We start from the raw sequence: 24,602 nt of genomic DNA on the forward strand, positions 1-24,602 counted from the left end.
CTTGTGATTGCCCTGCTGTGAAAGGTATGAATAAGGCACCACAATAATATCATCTGTACCACTATACCATCTTGGTCAGTGTCCATATTGGTGTCACTGTTGGTTGGCATACAAAGCATTATATTCTTCCCCGCCCATCAAAAAATTTGTATGGACACCCCCCCCCCCCCCCCCCCCAACACCAACACACCAACACACACACACACACACACACACACACACACACACACACACACACACACACATCTATGTTGCTTTCCCCTGTTGACATAATAGGTGATATAACCAAAAGGCAAAGATGAAAGTAAGATGGTTGGTAAATTTATGTTGAAACATTGTGATTACATATTTTTAAAGCAAATCCCATGAATTCTTGATGATTTACTGTTGCTCCAACCTCTCGTGCAAAAACATGAGAAAAATACAACAGAAAGTAGTACTATATGCACACATTTTGATAATTTTCCATTTCAATTTGTGAACAGAACAACTAAAATGCACCAAATAGCCTTTCTCCATTCAAGTTACTTATATTTCCTATCAAATGATCAGCTCAACAAACAGTGAGTCATGTACAGTATAGCACATCTGCAGCATTTGCACATTTTTGGAAATTGAAATGTAGGCATATTATTACAGACAGAAATATAAAGAAATTTTATTAATTCATTTCATAAAGTCAGGAATAATTCTCTGGATACATATGGCTCAATTACAATATCACATTCAGTCCGATATCTGGCATGTAAAAAGTTTCGGCAAGCATTGTCATGACAGACTTAATGGTGGAGCTCATCCGAAAATACCAATGAAAAATAAAGCTCTTTATTGTTCCACACATTAATTACAGTTAATGTCCATTAACCATGATGGGATTTTAAGAAATAATACAAAAAGTTCCCATCTATGCACAACAAAGCTCATGAGTTTTCTTTATCATTAAGAAAAAGTGAGGAATGGAAAAAAAAATAAAACATTAGGCTCAGGTTCATAAACTGTCTGTTCTTCAGTTTACTTGTCTGCTTAGCCTGCAAAAAATGAGTCACAATACGCACAAACACAAATAAATTAATTTAATTACCCTATCAGTCAGAAAATTTGTGAAGCTTGTGTGAAATGCACTGTCAATATATCACGCAATAGATCTATTAGTATCACATCATTAACTCCTTGGAAAGTATTTCATACACCATTTTACGTCTGAAGTATGGCATGTCCTTCTGAGAAAACCGGAATGCTGCATTACGGCATATAAATTCAGCATATGTACACGAGAAGACACCGCAGTCACTGCCATTCATCTGTTGTGGTATTCTCTGAAAAAGTTGAATGAAGATTGTAGAATATAATTACATAGCAAGCAATCTCACAAAACATCAGTTATTCCTAAAGGAATAAAAGAGAAAAAAAGAAACATAATTTCTACAAATATTACCTTACATTTATTCACTTGTCTTGCATTTTTCAAATTAAGTATTTAAAAGGTAACAAATTACTATGTCATCAGGCATCCATTCAACAGTCAAATCAATCTTTGTTACATTCATTTGTGATGGAAACAATAAGCAGGGAATGGAAAAGATCCTAAACGAATTTTCACCCTGCAATGGAATGTGCACTGATTTGAAATTTCCTGGCAGATTGAAACTGTCCAAGCCAAACCTGGACTTGAACCTGGAAACTTTGTCCTTTGTGAGCAAGTGCTCCACTGAGTGAACTACTCAAGCATGACTCACAAACTGCCCAAATGGCTTTACTTCTGTACTTCTGCCAGTGTCCCTCTCCTAAATTGCAATCTTTACAGAAGTTCTCCTGTACACTGTGCAATAGTAGCATTCTTCTAGGAGCATTGATGGGTATCAGTGTGACATGGGAAGAACAACCATAAAGCAGTCGCTGTCACATAAATCATCATGCATCTTCCCATACATAATGGGAGATAGCGGGGTCTACACACTGACAGAAAATAGCCAAGGTCCCATATGCCGGGGTAAAATTAGTTGGAGACTCTACTTTGTGTGTTTAAAGATTAAAATCAACGAGCACTTGGCCAACAGATTGCCCCACTAACAACTTTTTAAACTGCCCTATAATGGGTAGCGGGAATTAAAATCTACCACCAAGAATGTGGTGGTGGAAGTAACTGAAACATTACACCAATCATCTTTGTGTGTGTGTGTGTGTGTGTGTGTGTGTGTGTGTGTGTGTTTGTGTGTGTGTGTGTGCGCACGCGCATGTCTTCTTCCTTTAGAAGCAAATAATAATACACAGTGTACAATTTGTGAGTGTCTGTATACTTACAGTTGCCACTTCCGGTGAAGCACTGGATCGTATCTGTTCCAACCAATGGCTTCCCAGGGTCAGCTTGATTTTTAAAATATGCTTTCTAATAGCTGACAACAGGCAAGTAGTCTCTTGGGAATCAGGTGTCCTGCAAGACTATTCCAACTACTGGGTGCAGTGCAGTGTTAGAGGTTTAAGTTCAGTGAGGTAAAAAACTATTGCAATTCCACTGAATTGTTGCTGCATACGTTTTTTGGTTTTGTATGTGTGTGTGTGTGTGTGGGGGGGGGGGGGGGGGGGGTTGGAACTGGTGGAAATTTATGTCATAATCCAATGTGATACTAATACCACCTTTGCGAGTGATTGTCAAAATGTTCAAGTTTTGTTATGTGACAATGGGTGATCCAAAGTGAAAGGCATTAACAGCTCAGTCTCTCCCTTTGGTTTCTTCTAACTTTTCTCTTCCTTATTTCTCTTGTGGCATTTTAGTACCATTATTATATTTGTTTTTATTTATTTATTGTTTTTATTCCTTCAACCACTGGCTGTCATTGGGGTGTGGAGCCATGAAGGTTTGTGGGTTGTGTCTGGGGGTGAAAGTAAACCTTTCCTAACAGGGATTATTCATGGAGGATACTGTTCTGTTCAGTGAAGGAAGGCCAAGCTTCTTGAGGTAAATGCAGAAAAGATAGTAGTGGATAAAAGCCCTTCTTTGACAGGTACATTTTGGAAGGAATAGGGGCCTAATGGTGCTGTAGGGAGTACATCAGTTGCCACTTACACCAATTTTTTTGCTCTCCATACACTATGACATCATCACATTTTATGACCTGTTATCAGGCCCTTTCAGGTGATACATCACTTCCTTCTTAATGCTGTTCTGTGCACTGTCATCTTCTCTTCCACATATTATTCTAAGACTTTTTATAAGCCTCTCTGTCTTTCTTATAAATATATGTAAAATTCAATTTCTTTATTTTGTTTCTGTTTGCTCTGTCATTCTTCTCAGTTCCTCTTCATTTTTCACCCAATTTATCAAACTAACTTTTTCCTGTCCTTGCCATGTCCATATCTCAAAACCCTGCAGCATTTATCTTTCACCTTCATTGTCCACAGTTCAGCAGCATGCAGGAGGAGACTCCACACAAAACACTTGAGCAGTCTTTTCCTCAAATCTTCATCTACATTGCTGCAGAAAACTCTCCGTTACTTACAAAATGTGTCTTTCACCAATGTTATCTAGGTTTGAATTACTGTGCTGCACTTCCAATCAGTTTCTATCCTGCTTCCTGGGTATTTGAACTCTGCAAATTTCCTAATGTTTCTCCATTTGTCATTATCTTTGCCTTTTTTATCCCTCCTAGTGTCATTACTTTTGTATCGACTTCTATTCCACAGCTCTTTATTTTATCTTCAATTATCTCCATTATTTCCTGAAATTCTTTTTGTAACCTAAATTTATATGATTACTCTGCAATTCACACTGAAGTGCCTGGGAGAGGATTCTTTCAACTGCATTCAAACTGTTTCTCTGCCATTCCAATCTCTAACAGCGCATGGGAAAAAATGAACACTTCAATCATTCTGTAGCATGCTGATTTCTCTTATTTTATTACAATGTTCACATCTCTCTACGTAGGTCAGCAACAATAAAATACTTTCATATTCAGAGGAGAAAGATGATGATTGAAATTTCATGAGAAGATCTTGCCACAATGAAAAAAAGATTTTGTTTTAATGACTGCCACTTCAACTCACTTCTGCAATATTCTTTCCCATATTTCAAGATGATACAAAACAAGCTGCCCTTCCTTCGACTTTCTCAATGTCCCTTGTCAAGCCTATCTGCTAAGGCTCCCATACCACACACCACTACTCCAACAGAGGACAGACAAGCAGATGGGATGTGTGAGAAAAATAATGAGACTGATTTTTTATCTACCAAAGTTCTTATTTTTTGCAAACAATAATACTTTCCCCTTCAAATGAGAGACCCTCATTACCTATACACCAGAATAGTCTTTGTTCCCAGTCTTGGTAGCAGTGCTAAAAGGCTTCAACTGGTAGGGTCTTTGATATGTTGATCACACACTTTCGAAAACTCTCCAGGGTCCCAAAATGATGTCCTTTTATGAAAAAGTTACAAGGACTCAGATAATGTGACTGGGGGTGGGGAGTGAGGGTGGGGAGTGGAACAGCAGGAATGCCTTTAGAGGTCAAAAATTCCAAGATGGAAGTGGCCACATGTGACATGAGGTGTTGCTGTCTTGCCTGCAATGTGCGATTTCACTTGATTCGCCCTTTTCTTGAGCCTTTCAAGGACACCTTTGTACTACAATTAGTTCACAGTTCATCCTGAAAGAACAATTGCACAAGATCATGCACATGTTCAATGTTTTCGTCAGTCCAAGGTCTCCACAAGTCCAAGGTCCAAGTCCACGTCCTGTTGGTGTCAGTTGCCTATCCCTTTTCAAAAGCCAGTCTGTGTACATGCATTTAAGCTTGTCCTTAAATGGTTTATTCAAACAGACATCAAGTGGTTGCAGAATTGACGTCATCCCGCCTGGAATTACTGCCAAGTCCGTTTTGCTTTCCTCTAATTTTCATTTTACTGCAGGTGTTGTATGGCCTGCGTAAGCATCTAATACCAACAGACTGTATAAACCAAGCACTGCGCCAGGACGACAATTTCACACACGCCCAATCCATTCCAGCACCATGTCCTCCGAAAACCACCCAGTTTCGTTGGCTCCTACAATTACAGTTTTTAGCAACACTTCCAACTTCGGTAAAGTCTCTCGCTTGAAAACTAAGAATGGGGGTAATTCATGTCCATCTGCTGTGCAAGCAAGCATGACGGACATCTGCTGTTTTTCACCCCCTGATGTAGGAACACTATGTCTTTCTTTCCTTTGGTGTCAACCGTGTAATTTGACGGCATGTCAAAATATATGGGAGTTTGGTCAGCATTTTCTATCTGACCAAGAAGGTATTGCTTTTCTGTGGGCCGCCTAATTATGAAGCGCCGAAATTCCACAAGTTTTTCTTCATAATTTTTCGGCAGCTTCTGTGCAACTGAAGTTCGCCTCCGAAGTGAAAAACCCCAGCGCTTCATAAACAGATCACTCCAGCTGCGACTAGCATTAAAATTTTCAATTTTTTGCTCTCTAGCAATTTCATGTGTGTTAATTTTTAAAAGTTCGGCGTTCACAGGCATGAATTTCTGACGCTGTTCCTTAATAAATTCATTTAAAATCACATCTAGTGCATGATATCGGCCACACTTTGGCCTACTAAATGCTTTCCTGCTAATTGAACATTTAGTCCCATATCGCAAACCTGCAGTACGATTAGAACTTTGTTCCACAAAAGAAATATTCTCCTCTTGAATTTGGCACTATAATGAAAGTACTTCACGAAATTCCATGAAGCAGTACGTGCTGCTACGTGAAATCTTAATGAACCCCAGCGCATCAACTAGTGCAACAATCCTAAAGCCTTGTCAACTGTTGGTATTTTTGTGTAAAGAAATTTATTTTTATTGCTACGAATATTTGAAAGGCTGCTACATTCGAAGATGAACAACATGGAATTTTTATTTATTTCGTTGGATAATGTATGAAAATGCTCGGGGCGGAGGAAAAAAGCTCGTCTTCTACATAAAATACTTCCATGTGAGTTTATAAGTGACATATCTATCATTTTAATGAAAATTGCAAATTTTATAATGAGATAAAAATCCAAAAAGATGAAAAAAAATTTTTTCCGTTCTAAGTCCCCTTAATATATGTGGCAAATATCTCTCGATTGCCATTGACACTATTTCTTCGCATTCAAGCCACACCTGTTCTATGCTTACATAGTTAATTTGAAAGGACTGGAGACTGTCTCTTAGGAAGGAGCCAACTGAATTTTTATCTGCTTTTTAAAATACATATATTTTGCATTCACTTTTGGTGAATTTGGATGTTGCGGTCAGCCTTGCTACAATGACCTTATCATCACTAATCTCTGTATCCGTCAAGATGATCCCTATTTGCTCAAAATTATTTGTTGCTTAGAGGTCAAGTATGTTTTCGAACCATTTACATGTTGAATGGGCTCCTGAACTAACAGTTCAAAATAATTTTTGAAAAAGCATTTTGTACAATTTCTGACGATGTTTTATACTGGCTATGAACATGTATTTTTGTCAACATATTGACGGTAGATTGAAGTCACCATCAATTATAACTATATGAGGTGAGTACCTATTTTAGATGTTTTCTGTCCAGAAACTGAATCGTCTGAATCCAGTGGGTCGGTAAAAGGAACCAATTATTAATTTATTTCAGTTGTCAAGTATAACCTCTTCCCATACTAACTCGCAGGAACTATCTATTTCAATTTCACTGCAAGATAAACTACTACTAACAACAACTAAGACCTTGTCACCAACTATATTTAATCTAGCCTTTCTGAACAATGGCAGGTCCTTTGTAAAAATTTCTGCTGAACTTTCTTGCACCTTTAGCCAGTTTTTGGTACCTGTAACAGTTTGAGCTCCAGTGCTTTCTATTGGCGCTTGGAGCCCTGGTTCTTTCCTGACACAACCATGGACATTTAAACTACAGTACTACCCTCTTCCTGTAAAACTGAAGCCATTTCTGTACTTTCCCAAGACCCTATAAACTAGAAAACTGCCTACTTTATCCATACAGCCTCCACTATCTGTGCAGCTGCCTCCTGTGTATTGCAGATCACTGACCTACTAAGCTAAAGCCAAAACCCCACTACCTTATAGCTTAAATTGAGAAATCTGCAACCTACATGGTCAAAGAACTGTTTGAGACTCTAATTCAAACGCTTTACTTGGCTCTGCACCAAAGGCCCACAGCGGGTCCTGTTGACAACGATACTGATGGCGATCTCTGCCTTCATCTTGCAACCAAGATTGGCAGTGTTTACCACTTCAGCTATACTCTGTTCATCATAAGAATAAACCTGATGCAAACAAACACAAACGCAATGACTGGTCAGAAGTCATAGCACTTGTACACTAGTGTTGTTAAGCTCTTGGAAGCAGGTCCTACTTACGTACTAGATATCTTATTACTAAGTTAAGTAAAATGAAACTTTAAGATATTCTAATGTATTAACAGCCACCAACAGTTTTTTAATCATGCTTTATTTCAAAAATTTTGTACAGTCACAGTCTCTGTACTGTTGTGCTCTGACTATTGCACTGTTAATATGCAGTATGAAAATGGCTGGGGCTGCATCCTGCTCCGTAGTGAATCATGCATATGGAACACGGTTAAAAAGTGCTGAGAAATAGAATGTTCTTAATGTTTTTCATACATTTACAGAAAAATGAGCTTTGATGTTTTCTGAAGGATTGTATCTGATACAATTGAAATGCAAATACATATTGTTGGGTTGTTTGGGGGAAGAGACCAAACAGCGTGGTCATCAGTCTCATTGGACTAGGGAAGGACAGGGAAGGAAGTTGACCGTGCCCTTTCAAAGGAACCATCCCGGCATTTGCCAGGAGCAATTTAGGGAAATCACGGAAAACCTAAATCAGAATGGCCGGATGTGGGATTGAACCATCATCCTCCCGAATGCAAGTCCAGCAAATACATATTGGATGTAAAGTGAACTTAGTAGCGTAGTAAATTTGTGATCTAGTGCAGTTCCTGGATCACTTGGTTGAAGTCTCGCCATAGTCATTCCCCCTGTTCAATTTTAAATACCTACATCTTGTAATCGTAAAATTCATCATCATAGTAGTAGAAGGTAATCTAGTGCAGTTCATATATCACTGGTTCAGGTCTTGCTTTGGTCATTCTTTTTCTTTTTTGTTCAATTTGAAATACTTACATCTCGTAATTGTAAAAATTATAACCATTTTTCCATGAATGATACATGTGTTCTTGTTTCTAATTACATACTGCACACAAAATTCCTATTTTCATTTGAAATATAAAGTCTTAATTGTCAGTTTTTATGAATTATTGTTAATAAAGGTCGCTCAAATTAAGAAAGCATAACAATTTAATTTTTTATGATAAAAATGAAAAACCAAATACTCATTATTTGGACTAGGTACATTGTTTTTATACCACAGATGCAGTCTCGCATGAACCAGAGTGATAAGTGTAGTACAAACATAAAAACCAATCAATTTCAAAGTGCTGAACACTCATACAAATGCTGCATTTTTGCATTTGCCTCTGTACTATTACAATATGAACCAAAGAGAACTGATCTGAAGCCAAGTTAGGGGATTTGTCACAAGAAATAACAAGGCTGTTAAGCTGCCAGATGTACTGGAACTAACGCATGGAGCTTTTTCACACGCCACTGCCTACCACTGGTGGGATATAGAATGGCAAGTCATAAAACAAGAGGAGGAAATGCAGCACCTGAGTGGCTTCAGGGATTCTATTGTTGATCAACTTGTTAGCAACGTAGCAGATGACAGTTCCCGTACTGAAATTTATTTCTCAGATTTGGATAAGGAAGGAGCTAAGAGATTACCAGGCGACTGACTGTGGTTAACACCTTCAGGTTTCAACAATACTGTGAAATCCCTGCAGTGTGCTTTTGCACGATACGTGGCTTGCTCAGAAAAATAACCCTGTGTTTAAGTTAGGAATTTTCATCACTCTTGTTTGTAAATAGATTACTATGCTAGGTGAGAATGAGAGCATTTTATGCTTTCCGTCTGGTCACCTAAGAATTGTGCGATTGTGCTTGAGTTTTGTCGAATATTATTTCATTCTTTTTAAAAACTAAATTCCATTCAAAGCTACATTGTTTCCCTGCTCGTCTCTTTATGTCTGAACTGCAACTGCTCACATCATAGCAGATTAGTTGGAACAGCTGGGTGGTCAGTGCTGCCCAAGTTAAATGTGCCGGTAAAGCTTGACATGAGCCACAACCTGCAGTTGGCCGCACACAGTATTCAAGGCATCCGGAAGCACTGATTCCACAACAGGAATGACTCCTCCCAGTATGTATCCTGAATGTGTAATGAATTTCTTCTCCTCCTTGACAGCCAAGTCTCTAAGGGGCCACTTTATGCACCTGACATCAGAGCTCCCAACTACCAGTAATTGCACCCTCTGTGAATGCCCTGATCTAGCAGGCTGAGAAACTTCCTCTGGAACAAGGGAAGCAACTGCATCTACTTCAGGATCTTTCGTTAGCCACAGATAGCACCTGAAACCTGGTCATCAGACGAACTGGGGAATCCTTCCAGTTTTCCTATCAGACAGACTCACCCTCAGACGTAACTACAAACCTTGGAGAAAACCTCAGTTTACTAGTATGTTTGTTCCCCAATTATGTTGTTATCATCCAACAATCAACTGGGATAATTACAGTTTTTTGAATGGTGGGTGAGGCAATATTGCTCTCTGAGTCAATACTTAATACTTAGAAGGAGAGACAGCATTGGTCGTATTTTTTTGTTTTATTAACCGCAAAATCGATTTTCGGCCACTTAGTGACCATCCTCAGTGCTGTAATATAAAATTTAAGTTGGTAGGCACTGGTGTCAACAAGCTTAGAGCGATCACATGGTGATTTAAATTGTATATTACAGCACTGAGGATGGTCACTATGTGACCAAAAATCGATTTTGAGGTTAATAAAACAAAAAAATACGACCAATGCTGTCTCTCCTTCTAAGTATATCCATTATTTGATCGTGGTGCACAGGATACTCCATGGAGTCGCCAATCAATACTTAATACCTTTTCTGGAAACTGCCTATAACAAGCAATTCAAAACTCATTCATGATAGAAATGCATTGGCTCTAATATCAACAAACAGACCTTACTTATTTAATAATGTCCACAATGAAACTGACATCCATGACTATGAGACTGTTGCAGCAACAATGATTGCCAAACATGAAGGGAAACTGAAACAAGTAAAAATATTTATTTATCCAGCAAATTAGATAAACATGGGGTTGTGTCATACCTCAACAAGGAACTTTAAACATTTAGTTCTGTGCAGGAACATGTACGCTATCAGTGGCATCTTACAGGGAGAGGGCAGAAATCATGAAAAAAAAAAAAATAAATAAATAAATTTTTTTATTTGCTTATTTGAAAGTAAATATGACTGAGATTATTGTCCCAAATTTCTTCTTTGAAATTTGAAATACAAATGGTATGAAACAAATTAAAACCCTAAGCAGTGTAACGCACTATGCCCATTTTTCGAGGTACCCAGTGGAGGAAAAATTTTCTTGCTCAATTTTGCCTGTGAACTTGGAAAAATAGCTTTGGAAGGCTGTGGAGCCATTTTGTGTTCTAAGCAGTGTGGTATAGAAGGCTGTGAAGCTCTGTTAATAAGTTTTGTGCTGTTTAGTGGAATTTGAGTGAAATTGGATTTATTGTGTCATTCTTTGTGCATGGTTGAACATATTGATTGTTTTTTTACAATGCCTAGGCCTGGTAAAGTACCTAAAAAGTATAGTTAAGTTCCATATTGCCATTATAAAGCAAAAAACTTACGTCAAGTTTAGGGTTCCGCCTGCAGATGCAAACATGAGCTTATCCATCTAAACTAAAACTTGGCAAAAGCATTGTGTCAGAAGAAACAAACCATGACAGAAATACAGGTTTCAGAATTGTGGCCCTGGAATTGGTGGCAGAGGCACTTAGAAGATTTCAAAGTTAGGCAAAGGTTACATAGCTAGAGTAATTAGGGTATTCGATGACACCCGCATATCCCTCTCAATGGTTTAGCTGTCATACTGGGGCTTGGACACACACACACACACACACACACACACACACACACACACACACACACACACACACAGAGAGAGAGAGAGAGAGAGAGAGAGAGAGAGAGAGAGGGAGGGGGGGGGGGGGGGGGGGGGAATAATGTGGAAATGCATATCTGGTAATATGCGAGCCACATCATGCGAACTTCCCTGCACAGCCTGTCGTACTGAGCAAAAGCATTGAAAAGTGGAGGGTCAAACCTATTAACAAGAAACATACTTGATAAGATTCAAACTATAAAGGTGGAAGAATGACTACAATTAGTATTGCTGGACAAGCTCATTTTCTATCAAAGAAGCCACCATGGTTTACGGGTTGGAGGAGAAGGATTGAGAGACAGAGAAGAGGGTGAGGAAAGTGGCACAGGTAAGAAGAAATGCTTTAACAGCTCACTGCCCTGTGCTCGTCATGCAACTAATAATGAAAGAAGAGTGTGTGGTTCTACGAACTGAGAGTATCATGTCTCTGATAGTAGGTTTCAGTTAATGTTTTTCATCTGATGGTACGTATTGTAAGTTTGACCGTATGTCTACATCACTTTAACAAATGATTTGTATATTGCCGAAGTCTGTGCATAATTAAATCAAAAGTATCTCAGTTTATTTGTGTGTAAGTTAATTGTTCGTATTTCGCTCTGTACAACCCTGCTTCTCTTTTTATTGTATTCTCTAATTTAGGTTTTACTTCAATATGTTATTACTAGCTGTTACCCACTGCTTTGTTCGCATATCAGTAGTTTCATTACAATGTGTGATAGAGAGCAAGCAAGACAGCAAGATGTCTGTGTATATAGTGGTGTTGAAACAAACATGTATAAACAGTATGAAGTGCGAGTATGTAGTACATAATGAATGTGTTTCTATTACTTTGTTGTAGGTAGATTCTGGAAGGCATGCATAACGCACTGAAGAGCCAAAGTAACTGGTACACCTGCCCAATATTGTGTAGGGCCCCAGCGAGCACGCAGAAGTGCGCAACATGACGTGGCATGGACTCAACCAATGTCTGATATAGTGCTGGAGGGAAAGGACACCATGAATCCTGCAGGTCTGGCCATAAATCCGTAAGAGTACAATGGGGTGGAGATCGTCTGAACAGCATGTTGCAAGGCATTCCAGATATGCTCAATAACGTTCATATCTGAGGAGTATGTTTAAACTCAGAAGAGTGTTCCTGGAGCCACTCTGTACCAATTCTGGACGTATAGGGTGTTGCACTGTCCTGCTGGAATTGGCCAAGTCCATCGGAATGCAAAGTGGACATGAATCGATGCAAGTGATCAGACAAGATGCTTGTGTGTATGTCACCTGTCAGAGTCGTACCTAGATTTATCAGGTATCCCGTATCAGTCCAACAGCAGATGCCCACACCACTACAAAGCCTCCACCAGCTTGAAGAGTCCCCTGCTGACATGCTTGGATTCATGAGGTTGTCTCCATACCTGTACACGTCCATCCGCTCAATACAATTAGAAATGAGGCTCATCTGACCAGGCAACATGTTTCCAGTCATCAACAGTCCAATGTCAGAGTTGATGGCCCCAGGCAAGGCATAAAGCTTTGCGCCACACAGTCATCAAGCATACACGAGTTGGCCTTTGGTTCCAAAAGCCCATATCAATGATCTTTTGTTGAATAGTTCACACACTGACACTTGTATGATGGCCCAGCATTGAAATCCGCACGAATCTGTGCTAGGCTTGCACTTCTGTCACATTGAATGATCCTCTTCAGCCTTCGTTGGTCCTGTTCTTGCAGAATCCTTTTCTGGCCACAGCGATGTCTGAGATTTGATGTTTTTTCGGATTTCTGATATCCAAGGCACACTTGTGAAATGGTCATACGGGAAAATCCACACTTCATCACTACCTCAGAGAAGCTATGTCCCATGGCATGTGCGCCAATTGTAACACCACAATCAAACTACCACATTCAAACTCACTTAAATCTTGATAACCTGCCATTGTAGCAGCAATAACTGAGCTAACAACTGCACTAGACACTACTTGTCTTATATAGGTGTTGCCAACGGCAGTGCCTTATTCTGCCTGTTTCCGTATCTCTGTATTTGAATACCCATGCCCATACCAGTTTCTTTGGTGCTTCAGTGTATTTTCTAATTATATTTAAAAATGTCTTGATTCCTTACATTTGTGCAGAAATAGATTTTTTTTAGGGATTTCACTGGCTCACCTAGAACTGGATGTGAGATTTTGTCACCAGAGCAACACGTACGAACTGTTTCTTCCTTTTATTTTATTTAATGCGTTATGGTAACTACATTTTTGATTCACCCCCCCTATGAAGACAAATTTATGAATAACATGGTTGGTTAATAGATCAAAATCGAATGCAGCCTCACCAAAAGCCTCTCATGTTCCGCATCTAAAGGTACAACTTTCTGTTTGTTGTTGTTGTTGTTGTTGTTGTGGTCTTCAGTCCTGAGACTGGTTTGATGCAGCTCTCCATGCTACTCTATCCTGTGCAAGCTTCTTCATCTCCCAGTACCTACTGCAACCTACATTCTTCTGTATCTGCTTAGTGTATTCATCTCTTGGTCTCCCTCTACGATTTTTACCCTCCACGCTGCCCTCCAATACTAAATTGGTGATCCCTTGATGCCTCAGAACATGTCCTACCAACTGATCCTTTCTTCTGGTCAAGTTGTGCCACAAACTTCTCTTCTCCCCAATCCTATTCAATACTTCCTCATTAGTTATGTGATCTACCCATCTAATCTTCAGCATTATTCTATAGCACCACATTTCGAAAGCTTCTATTCTCTTCTTGTTCAAACTATTTATCATCCATGTTTCACTTCCATACATGGCTACACTCCATACAAATACTTTCAGAAACTACTTCCTGACACTTAAATCAATACTCGATGTTAACAAATTTCTCTTCTTCAGAAACGCTTTCCTTGCCATTGCCAGTCTACATTGTATATCCTCTCTACTTCGACCATCATCAGTTATTTTGCTCCCCAAATAGCAAAACTCCTTGACTACTTTAAGCGTCTCATTTCCTAATCTCATACCCTCAGCATCACCCGACTTAATTTGACTACATTCCATTATCCTCGTTTTGCTTTTGTTGATGTTCATCTTATATCCTCCTTTCAAGACACTATCCATTCCGTTCAACTGCTCTTCCAAGTCCTTTGCTGTCTCTGACAGAATTACAATGTCATCGGCGAACCTCAAAGTTTTTATTTCCTTTCCACGGATTTTAATACCTATTCCGAATTTTTCTTTTGTTCCCTTCACTGCTTGCTCAATGTACAGATTGACATCGGGGATAGGCTACAGCCCTGTCTCACTCCCTTCCCAACAGCTGTTTCCCTTTCATGTCCCTCGCCTCTTATAACTGCCATCTGGTTTCTGTACAAATTGTAAATAGCTTTTCGCTCCCTGTATTTTACCCCTGCCACCTTCAGATTTTGAAAGAGAGTATTCCAGTCAACATTGTCAAAAGCTTTCTCTAAGTCTACAAATGCTAGGAATGTAGGTTTGTCTTTCCTTAATCTAGCTTCTGAGATAAGTCGTAGGGTCAGTATTGCCTCACATGTTCCAATATTTCTACGGAATCCAAACTGATCTTCCCCAAGGTCGGCTTCTACTAGTTTTTCCATTCATCTGTAAAGAATTCGTGTTAGTATTTTGCAGCTGTGACTTATTAAACTGATAGTTTGGTAATTTTCAAATCTGTCAACACCTGCTTTCTTTGGGATTGGAATTATTATATTCTTCTTGAAGTCTGAGGGTATTTCGCCTGTCTCATACATCTTGCTCACCAGATGGTAGAGTTTTGTCAGGACTGGCTCTCCCAAGGCTGTCAGTAGTTCTAATGGAATGTTGTCTACTCCCGGAGCTTTTTTGCGACTCAGGTCTTTCAGTGCTCTGTCAAACTCTTCACGCAGTATCATATCTCCCATTTCATCTTCATCTACATCCTCTTCCATTTCCATAACATTGTCCTCAAGAACATCGCCCTTGTATAGACCCTCTATATACTCCTTCCACCTTTCTGCTTTCCCTTCTTTGCTTAGAACTGCTTAGAACTGGTTGTTGTACAGCATTTAAATGATGCCACTGTTGAGAGTCTTCAAGTGTCTTGGAAGCTGTACAAGGCGCATGATGCTCAGCATCCAAAATGCGATGGTCTTGTGACTGTTCTAATGTCTCCGTAGCTCTTAAGGCCACCAGACATTCTGCAGCCAGTTCTGGTAGACATGAGATTGCTCCGAGGTTTGTTGGATTTTAGTAAGCCAGTATCGTTTGCATGCCACTCACATATACCATAGTGAAAAATGTTAATAATATTCAAAAATGAATTGAACACATTGAATAAGCTTTGTACTGATTACGTCTAATCATATTATGTGGAACCCGTCAACCAATAAAAGCATTTTCACAACTATGATAGAGTTCAAAAGTAAAAGAGCAAATAATTTTTTCAAAGAGCAAATATTTTCCCTTAATTTGCATAATATTCTTCAAGTCAATAAAATATCTTTTATTAAACAGTTTGTAAAGTAGCCCATTTCTTCATCAGGGCTTCAGCTATCTCACTCCAAATTTCATAAATATCGGTTCAGTGATTTAGTTGTGAAAACGTAACAGACAAGAGTTACTTCCAGATTCATAATATTAGTGTAAAAGAATGAACTGGCAGGGCTTAAACACCTTGAAAATTGAAGAAGCATTGTATTCTAGCGGTTAAACATGGCTGTACTCACATATCAGTAAAATGAAATTAAATGTGTGTATAACTTAGGTGGCCAGGAGGCCTGGTTGAGAAGTTCGGGAGCTTAGCCCAAGTCTTTCCACTTCAGTGATTTGCATGTCAACGATAAAATGATGATGAAGACAACGCACACGTCTAGACATGAGCAGACAAAAAAAAATTACCCAAGTAGGAATAGAACCCAGATACCCACGATCAAAAAACAGCAACACTAACCACATGAACACAAGCTATTCTCACCAATTTCAATGCAACAAAGAAGTTATAACAGACATGTGATGCTCAGTGGCTAAAATGTGACTTGTGACTGATGTTAGTATGGAAGTATGGATTAAACACATAGAGGACATAACAAGCATTGTATTCACTACATTGAATCAACGTGTGTAGGATCTGTCAAACAATAAAAGCATTTTCACAAATATGATAAAGTCAAAGAGTAAATAGCTTTTTCAAAGAGTAATTATTGTTCCATATTTTGCATTATGTTCTTGAAGTTGGTAAATACAGTGAGCTACACACTTTATAAAGTAGCCGGCATTCTTCCTCAGCTTTCAAGCTATCTCCAAACCAAATTTTATCGAAATCAGTTCACAAGTTTAGTCGCAAAAATGTAATACACAGAGTTACTTTTGCACTTTTGATATTAGTACGGATTGGCTTCTTTTGTTTTGACCTAAATAACTACTGCATTGTATCCACAATTAATTCCCTTATTTCTGTTAATTTTAGATCATTTTTGATGTGATGTTACTATGAATATTAACCCCTGCGTAAATATCACAGGGAGAACTTCACTAAGCTCATCACAAGCCTGAGGCTCCACCTTGCATGATATATATATATAAAACACACACACACACACACACACACACACACACACACGACCTATCTAGTTCCAGATGGTAGCACCATGTACAGTGCAGAAGTGGCAAATGTATAGCATTTGTACATCAGAGGTGCAGCTACAAAAGAGAGTTAACATCACATTAGGTATGGCCTAATTTAAAACTGATAGAAGGTATAAAATGCCCAATGACAGGCCCTGACAACATCCTGTGTTGTCAACCATGCTCATAACTCATGCGTCAGTGGCTCAAGTCAAATTATTGGAATTCAATCACTAGCTGGTGTGGGTCCAATCAATGAGAAGATGCAAGAATGGACACTTTGGTATGGACATACTGTATGGGCTTTGTCCAGTGCAATCATCAGCTTAGCCCATTTTCTCACCATCGAAGACAAGGAACAGCATTGTATAGTTAAATGCAGACTCATATCAAGAGACCTAAATCCACAAGAAGCATTAGATTATAATAAACGACATGCACTGACTCAATAAGAAGACCCCATTCCAACAGAAAGGTGATAATGAAGAAGAAGGAGAAGGAAAAAGACACATTATGGTAAGATTTAGTTCACTTTTCCGTTGATTTTCATTTGGATCTGTATTCTCTATTTTAATCTGCTGTCATGTACTGATGCTCTTCTTAAAACTCACAACTATCCTGTAAGGTGGGATTGTGTCTAACATAAGACAGAAAGAAAACAAACAACAGACATGCCCGTAAACATAATTAATCTTATTTAATCCTCGAGTGAGCGTGCTATTTTTCATAACACGAGCAGGTGTGTGCGTGCGTGCACACACACACACACACACACACACACACACACACACACACACACACACACACACACACACACACACACCACTGTCTTTATGTTAGCAAGGTAAATGTATGTTTGATCTATGTTTCATGAAACAACAATAAAATAAACTTACATTATATGAGCTGAACCACTGTTTAATTAAACAGTAATAAAATAAAGTTTTCATTATATCACTATGTTGGCATGTACAAGTGTTACCCCACAGTAATGACCCACTTGAAGCATTGAACAGTGCAGCTTCATCACATCTGTGCCAACACTTACTCAATTACTCATTATCTCTTAGGTAACTGCCTTCGTGGGACTGTTAGCTCAGAATATGGGTCATTTTCTTGCTTAGTTTGGAAGTTCTTTCTCACCTAGATCACCGTTCAGTTAATATTGCTACTGCTTACTTGGACATGTGACAACACAACTTATTACTGAGTTAACTGAAGCAATAATGAAGGAATAGGTTCAGACTTTTAACTGTAAAGCAACAACGGAATGGTACAAGACAATATTATTTGTGACTGGCACACTTTATATACAGGTGTGTCTGCTTGAGAGTTAATGAAGAATTCACCAACTATTTGCTGGAGAGCTGGAAAATACTGAAGGATGCACTATTCAAGTATCAATGAGGGCATCAAAGACACAGTGTGCAATGTAAGTGAAACACGACACAAAGGCCATACATTCTAGTCCCACTCTGTCAGGAAATTTCACTATTTTAAATTGGTTCACAATGACAATAGTATCTTACAGTGTGGTTACAGATTATGTAGGTCTACTCATACTGTTCCATATGAGCTCTGTATTTTACAAAACAGACAATTTTGTCACCATTAATATACTTTGTATGAAATTATCAAAAATGGTAAAATACCTTCACATTTTCAGTCTTCCAGCCATCATAATTGAACTTTTGCTGTTTTTTATCCATCTTTTCACTGCCCAAGTAGTTCCACAACAACTGCAAAAAATTAACATTCTTTTACTTGGATGAAATTCATTATGTAACAGTACAAGTTTCTAATTTTGTCCTCTGCAGAGAACAGGATCAACGTCAATATGAACTTGTGTTAACTACACATTTAGGAAAATCTGTTACATGAAATGAAAAATTTACAGTACTTTGGTTTGCATAAGGAGTTAACAATGTAGGAATAAGGAGGTGACAATGAAACACTGCAACTAACCTCCAGAGGTATTTTGAAGATGTGTTTTATTATAAAATATTATTGTCATGTTAACAAAAATAAACCACACAACACACTGTGTCTTAAATTCTAAGGTCAATCACCTTTAGTCACAAAAATGCACTGTCATCTGCATAACAAAATCATGATAGAGACTCCATCTCACTCTCCAACTTCATTAGTCCAATCACTGCAGAAGTATCTAAACACCATTCTATGCAATAGAAATCAATTTATGTGACAACCTATTACATATTCCCATGTATCTCCTATGGCTGTTATCACTTGCAAACTACTACAACCTAGTACCATACAAGTAAATGTTTATTGCCATCAGTTTAACAAAAATACACCAATGAGCTGGACATGTTTAAACATTACAGCTATAAGTTGTTATATTCATGTAATATATGTAACAGTGGTACTAAACTTTCTCTCCAAATCCAGTGGTGAATTCTTTAGGAAGTGTAACTGAAGTAAAATAACTACCACTTGTCAGCTATTTGGATGCAGTATTTACAGTTTCCATTTTGATAGATTTCAAATCTGTGTGTAAATGTGACACATTTGAACTTTCTGCCAACTAAACACAGTAAATTAATGAAGTCTACGTTCAAGTGCGCATCATGGGGCAATGCATTTCATCCCACCACTGAAACAAATTTGTTATATGTCTTCAGTACTTCTTGCTTGAACCACCAGATTCATTTCCCCCCCCCACCCTCTTCCACATAAACATGGACAAACACTACCAAGAGAATAAGTCTCAGCTGAAACAGGTGGAGCCATTCATACTAAGCAGAGAACAATGTAGTGCACTGAATCTACATTCCAAATTGTGTGTGTGTGTGTGTGTGTGTGTGTGTGTGTGTGTGTGTGTGTGTGTGTGGTGTGGTGTGGTGTGGAGGGGAGGGGGGTTGTTGCATCTAACGTTATATCATGTCAACAGAGTGACAGATGATGAACGACGGTCGTGATAGTTGAAATCGTATAATAGTTAAATACTTAAGAATAGAAAGTTGTATGTGGGTTATTGTCTTCTATTTTGCATGTGACACTTATATGGACAGACACTGCATGTCTTCAAGGTGGGACAGCGATCGCAGTATTAGCACAAGCTGGGGTACCTGCATGGGGTTTGTGTAACTTTTGAAGGTTTGGAGTAGCTTGGTATGTCACTGAATAAGGAACATGCCATGACAATCTCTGTCAAAAATGTCAGTAGTCAAAGGTATGATCTCTGTAACTTCTCAAACTGTACATACGAGTGATGTTTTCTTGTTTTTAGACAATGTAATACTGTAAGTGATTTTGTTGAGGTGCATTATAAGCATTTCTTAACTGAAGCAGTACACTGTACTCCTTTTAATGTGTTAATAGTTGGGGAACTTGATCTGATTATGATATCAGTACAACTGCAGTGGTAGCGAAATCAATCAAGCTGTGCCAACATGGTCCAAGAAGAAAGTTTACAAGGTGGGTTCCATAAGTAATGTGACTAAACTCATAAAAAATCATTTACTGAACATATTCATACACTCATTAAAAGATTTTCAAGATAGCACCCTCCTTTGTCGATCCACTTCTGAAGAGGATGTTTCCAGACCTGGGAGGCCTTTCTGGAATGTGCTTTAGAGCCAATGTTACATGAGCCTGGAAGTTTTCAGTCATGTCCCAAGCTTTTCCTTTAAGGTCTCCTACAAGCAAGGAAACAAAAGAAGTCTGGGGAGCCAGGTCACACAGTAGGGGGGACGAGGAACAATGGAATGTGGGTCTCGGCACACTGTTGTCATGAAGTTTCTACTTATTATGTTGCTTTGGCAGCATGTGACCCTCCTTTTCAGTCTTTTAAATACTTCCATGTACAAAGCTGCATTTATAGTGGTCCCGGTACGTATGAATTCATGTGGAGAGTGCCTCTGACTTCAACGAAATTAGATAGTGCTGATCATGCCCTTTGTGAGGATCGTACATGCTCCCACATCAAAACATTTGTCATTCCTTGTAACATTCAATCAAAAAATTATTGATCTTTTCCATTGCCGAGGATTCATTGGAGCTATCACTGGTTTAGCCAATGCCAGAATTTCAGAGTAATCACGCCCACTGACAATGCCTTGGGTAGTTTGAGATGGTTGTTGCTTGGCACAAGCATTTAGCATGGCGGTAATTAGTCAGTAGTCTGTGGTCAAGTCCAATTGAATTCAAAGTCCACGCTGGGTGTACTTGCTAATTAGGTTTGCTTTATGGTTTCAGTGCGAAACAATCAATGTCATATGGTGGCATGCAGAATATTGCTCAACTGGGTGTATTCAAAAGTGTTTGGTGTGGGTAATGTTTTCAGTAATAAATCATACAGTTCATGACCTACTAACAATGACTATTTTTAGTGAGCCCATCATTATCCACTTCCTCAAACCAACATCAATTGAAATAAATATGCTGTTAAATTCCTGGAGAGGAGAGCGGCAGCATCATCATAGTACAGAACACCAGATGGTCTTGTTATATATGGTGACAGTGACAGGATGTCTCATCCTATAAAAATCTTCGGATTTGGAGACAGACTGCCAGCATCAATGTATGGCGAATGAATTTGGAATTTTCGGTTCTTCAATCAACACTGGACAGGAAGGAGGATCAAACAATGAAATGTTACTCTGATTATAAACTTGATGTGCAATATACATTTGAATAATGATGACTACTCGAATTGAGAATGGTGATGTCATTAATGAGAGGACAATATTAATCAGGACAGTGTTGGTATGAATTTCATTAATGAATGGAACTAATTAGCAGAACTCAAAGTGTAGATGTAGCGGGAAACGAAAATCCAAATTTGAACATGAACTTTGAAGCAAGTGAGGTAGTGATAGGTAACAATCATGTTGATGCTGTAGGGATCAAGGATGTGTTAATGAAATGTTTACTAAAATTACAGGGAGAACTAGATGATAAGTGGGATTTGAAAGAAATAACTTGATAATAATCAAAAACTGGTTGAGGATTTCAACAAAGAACTCAAGGACATTAACAAAAAACTTGACAATAATTAGCAAAATTTGAAGGAAAAAAAAAAAACTATCAGCATAGTCCAACACTGAAAATATATGATGGACCAAAAGGTAGTGGACATTCTTAAGGAGATGCAGGTTCAGTTCAATAAATATGCAATGGAATGTATAAAACTGCTCAGTGTGCAACAGTTTGAGTGTGTGTGCAAGATCGTGACACATTGTCGACAGATGAATAAAATATGTGGCTGAAATACAGACCCAAGTAAACACAACATGAAATTGTGAACAAGCCCTGCTGGACAGTACAGTAACGAGGTTGTTCATGCTAAAAATGGGTGCAAATAGAAGGAAAAAAGTCTGTTATTAAAGTAGTATCACATGTGCAATAACAATATTCTGATTTAGAATCAAAAGTGCAGGACTTGGAAGAAATAATGAAGTATGGAAAAATATGCACTTGCAGGTTGGTGCAAAATGTTATTTGAGAAAATTAGAAATGCTAATGCAAGGAAAAGATAGAGCAGGTCACTTTACAAATATCATTGTTGATAACGTGCTTGGGCACAGGCAATTTAAGGAATTTTACCTGTACAAACAATTACATCCAATGGATTTCATGAAACAATTTTAACATATTTCACAAGAATTCAGAATGAGCCTGAAAAGACTGATATTTATGAACAGCACACGAGTGCAGGAGCTAGAGCACTGGGAAACCAAGTGTCCAATCAGTACACAACATTTGCAGACTTCGAAACTGCATTTCTCCACAAGTACTGGTCACAAAAGAAACAATGCAGTGCCGAAGAGAAATTATTTTTAATGCGCAATTACAACAGCCATGCAGGATCAACGCATAGCTTTCTTCAAAAACACTGGGAACAAAGTACTTATTTGGATGATCCCCATCAGCAACAATGATTTCATTATAATGATTATAAAGCATTTACTGTGGAAAGTAAGTAAACAGTTAGCCTCACAGACATTCGATGATTTCTATGAGCAGTTTGAGTTGTTGATCGTTTAGAGGAGACTGAAAATGAAGGAATACCTGATGAACTGGAACAAAATACAAGACACAGCAATCAACATTTTCGGCGATGCTACACAATGTAGCAAGATAATTTTTGGTGCCCACCAGGGAATTTGAAAATCTGTAACACGGTAGTAGACTACAGTATAATGATGCACAGAGGTGAAAACTCGTGAATTATATACTCAATGATGATCAGATTTGAAATGACGAGAGGGGGAAACTGATAGTGATAAATGGAACCAGTAGGTTGCTCAAGATGGAACCAGTAGGTGGATCAAGATATAAAATTTTGGGATCATTCAACAAACTGGGATACAGATGACAGACACCCACAAAATTAGTGACTGCTCGTAAGCTAAAATGAATGCAGACGAGACTCACTCTGGAACATGCGAACAGTTTAATAGATCAGATCTGAGAATTCAAATGGTTAGATATGATACTGAAGACATTAAGGCTAAACTAATGAGGGAAAATCTGCACACTATAGATGATGCTTTGAGTAATTGAACTTGGCGCAAATGGACATACAACTGCAGCAGTTGTGGCTTCTGGATGTGAAGCTACAGAGATCTCCAAGAATTTATATGAACAGCTTTGTGAAATAGAAGGGGCACACATACTTCCAGTAAATACTCAGCATGTTGTCACCACAAATGATCACAGAGCCCATGCTGTTACCGGGCAGGCACTCATTAGATATAAGGTTTTAGATGGGATTGGACTGATGGGGCTAACAGGTCATCAGGTCATCAGTCCCTCCATGATGTACGTGTCAAGCCAGGAAGGGCCCTCAGAGAGGAAGGACATAGAAGACAAATCCTGAGGAACCCAACTGTAAACAAGAACCAATAATACCACAACACAGAAGCAGTCGAGTGAGGAAGCGGTACAAAGATGAAAGTTGGTGAGTTGAAAGCAGCTGGAGGCACCCAGGCAATGTTACGCAGTGGGAGTTGCATCAACTGCAAATGACCATTACCATCAGAAAACTAGCAACACAGACAAATATTTAAGATCTCAGGAAAAAAAATAACAATGGTGACACAATAAACCAACAACAGATGTAAAAGAACAAGAAGAATTAAAAAGTTGGGAATGGTAGGAGTTAAGCTGGATCTCCAAGCAAGGGCAGCCATGGGCTCCGTGGATCAGAGCAGGTGACAAGAGCACCCCTCCAATCCCTCCAGCAACCAATGAGGCCAATGTGTCCTACCTCACAAAGAGGAGTAAAAACCACCTTCATGGGTAACACACAAAACCAGGTCAGCTGCTTTGGTGTCATCTGCTAGCGAAGGAGGCAGCATGTCAACAAGTTTAATGCTTAGCTACTATGGATGTTGACAGGAACACAATTACTATGGAGAGGTCTCTCAGACTGCCTTTTTATTCTTTATGTATCAAATGATTGTTTTGATGAATATATATTTTCATGACTTCCAGTTGTTTGTTACACTTCTTGGAAACAAACTTTATGTAAATTCGGATTTTTTAAAAAATGCAGAATTTAAAATGCTTTGAAAACCAAAATACAGCAAAATTTGTAGTTTGTTTTATTTTATGTATTAGTAAAATGACAGCAAATAGTTACCCCTCTAATGACTCACAGATTACAGGGAGATAGTATTACACATTTGCATCATAACAGTATGGAAACAACACATTTCAGTTATGACAAACCAGCTTTGAGTTTACTACCCATTGTTTCAGCCTTAAAGCTATTTTCTCACTCCATGATTCTATCAAGGGAGAAATTTTGCAATTTTTTTATTTTAAAAATCAAGAAGCAAGTAATTACCCTATGTATACCTCTGAGGCCATGAGTCAACTGTTAATTGCTTTCAGCTCGCATGCATTTCAAGCAGACGCT

At 38.6% G+C, this 24,602-nt stretch overlaps 1 protein-coding gene across 2 annotated transcripts in view; it reads right to left on the reverse strand.

The window, feature by feature from the left end:
* Positions 1 to 630: 630 nt before the first annotated feature.
* LOC126484161 (sentrin-specific protease 1-like) overlaps positions 631 to 24,602 on the reverse strand; it is a 144,185-nt gene continuing 120,213 nt past the window's right edge. For both annotated transcript variants that reach the window (XM_050107560.1, XM_050107559.1), the window contains 2 exons: positions 18,364 to 18,450; positions 631 to 1,316 (listed from right to left, as the gene is read on the reverse strand). In XM_050107560.1, coding sequence (XP_049963517.1) covers positions 1,155 to 1,316; positions 18,364 to 18,450 — 249 coding nt within the window. In that variant the 3' untranslated portion in view covers positions 631 to 1,154. The remainder of the gene's footprint in view (positions 1,317 to 18,363; positions 18,451 to 24,602) is intronic.

The sequence above is a fragment of the Schistocerca serialis genome, chromosome 6, assembly GCF_023864345.2.
Source record: "Schistocerca serialis cubense isolate TAMUIC-IGC-003099 chromosome 6, iqSchSeri2.2, whole genome shotgun sequence".
Classification (NCBI taxonomy): domain Eukaryota; kingdom Metazoa; phylum Arthropoda; class Insecta; order Orthoptera; family Acrididae; genus Schistocerca; species Schistocerca serialis.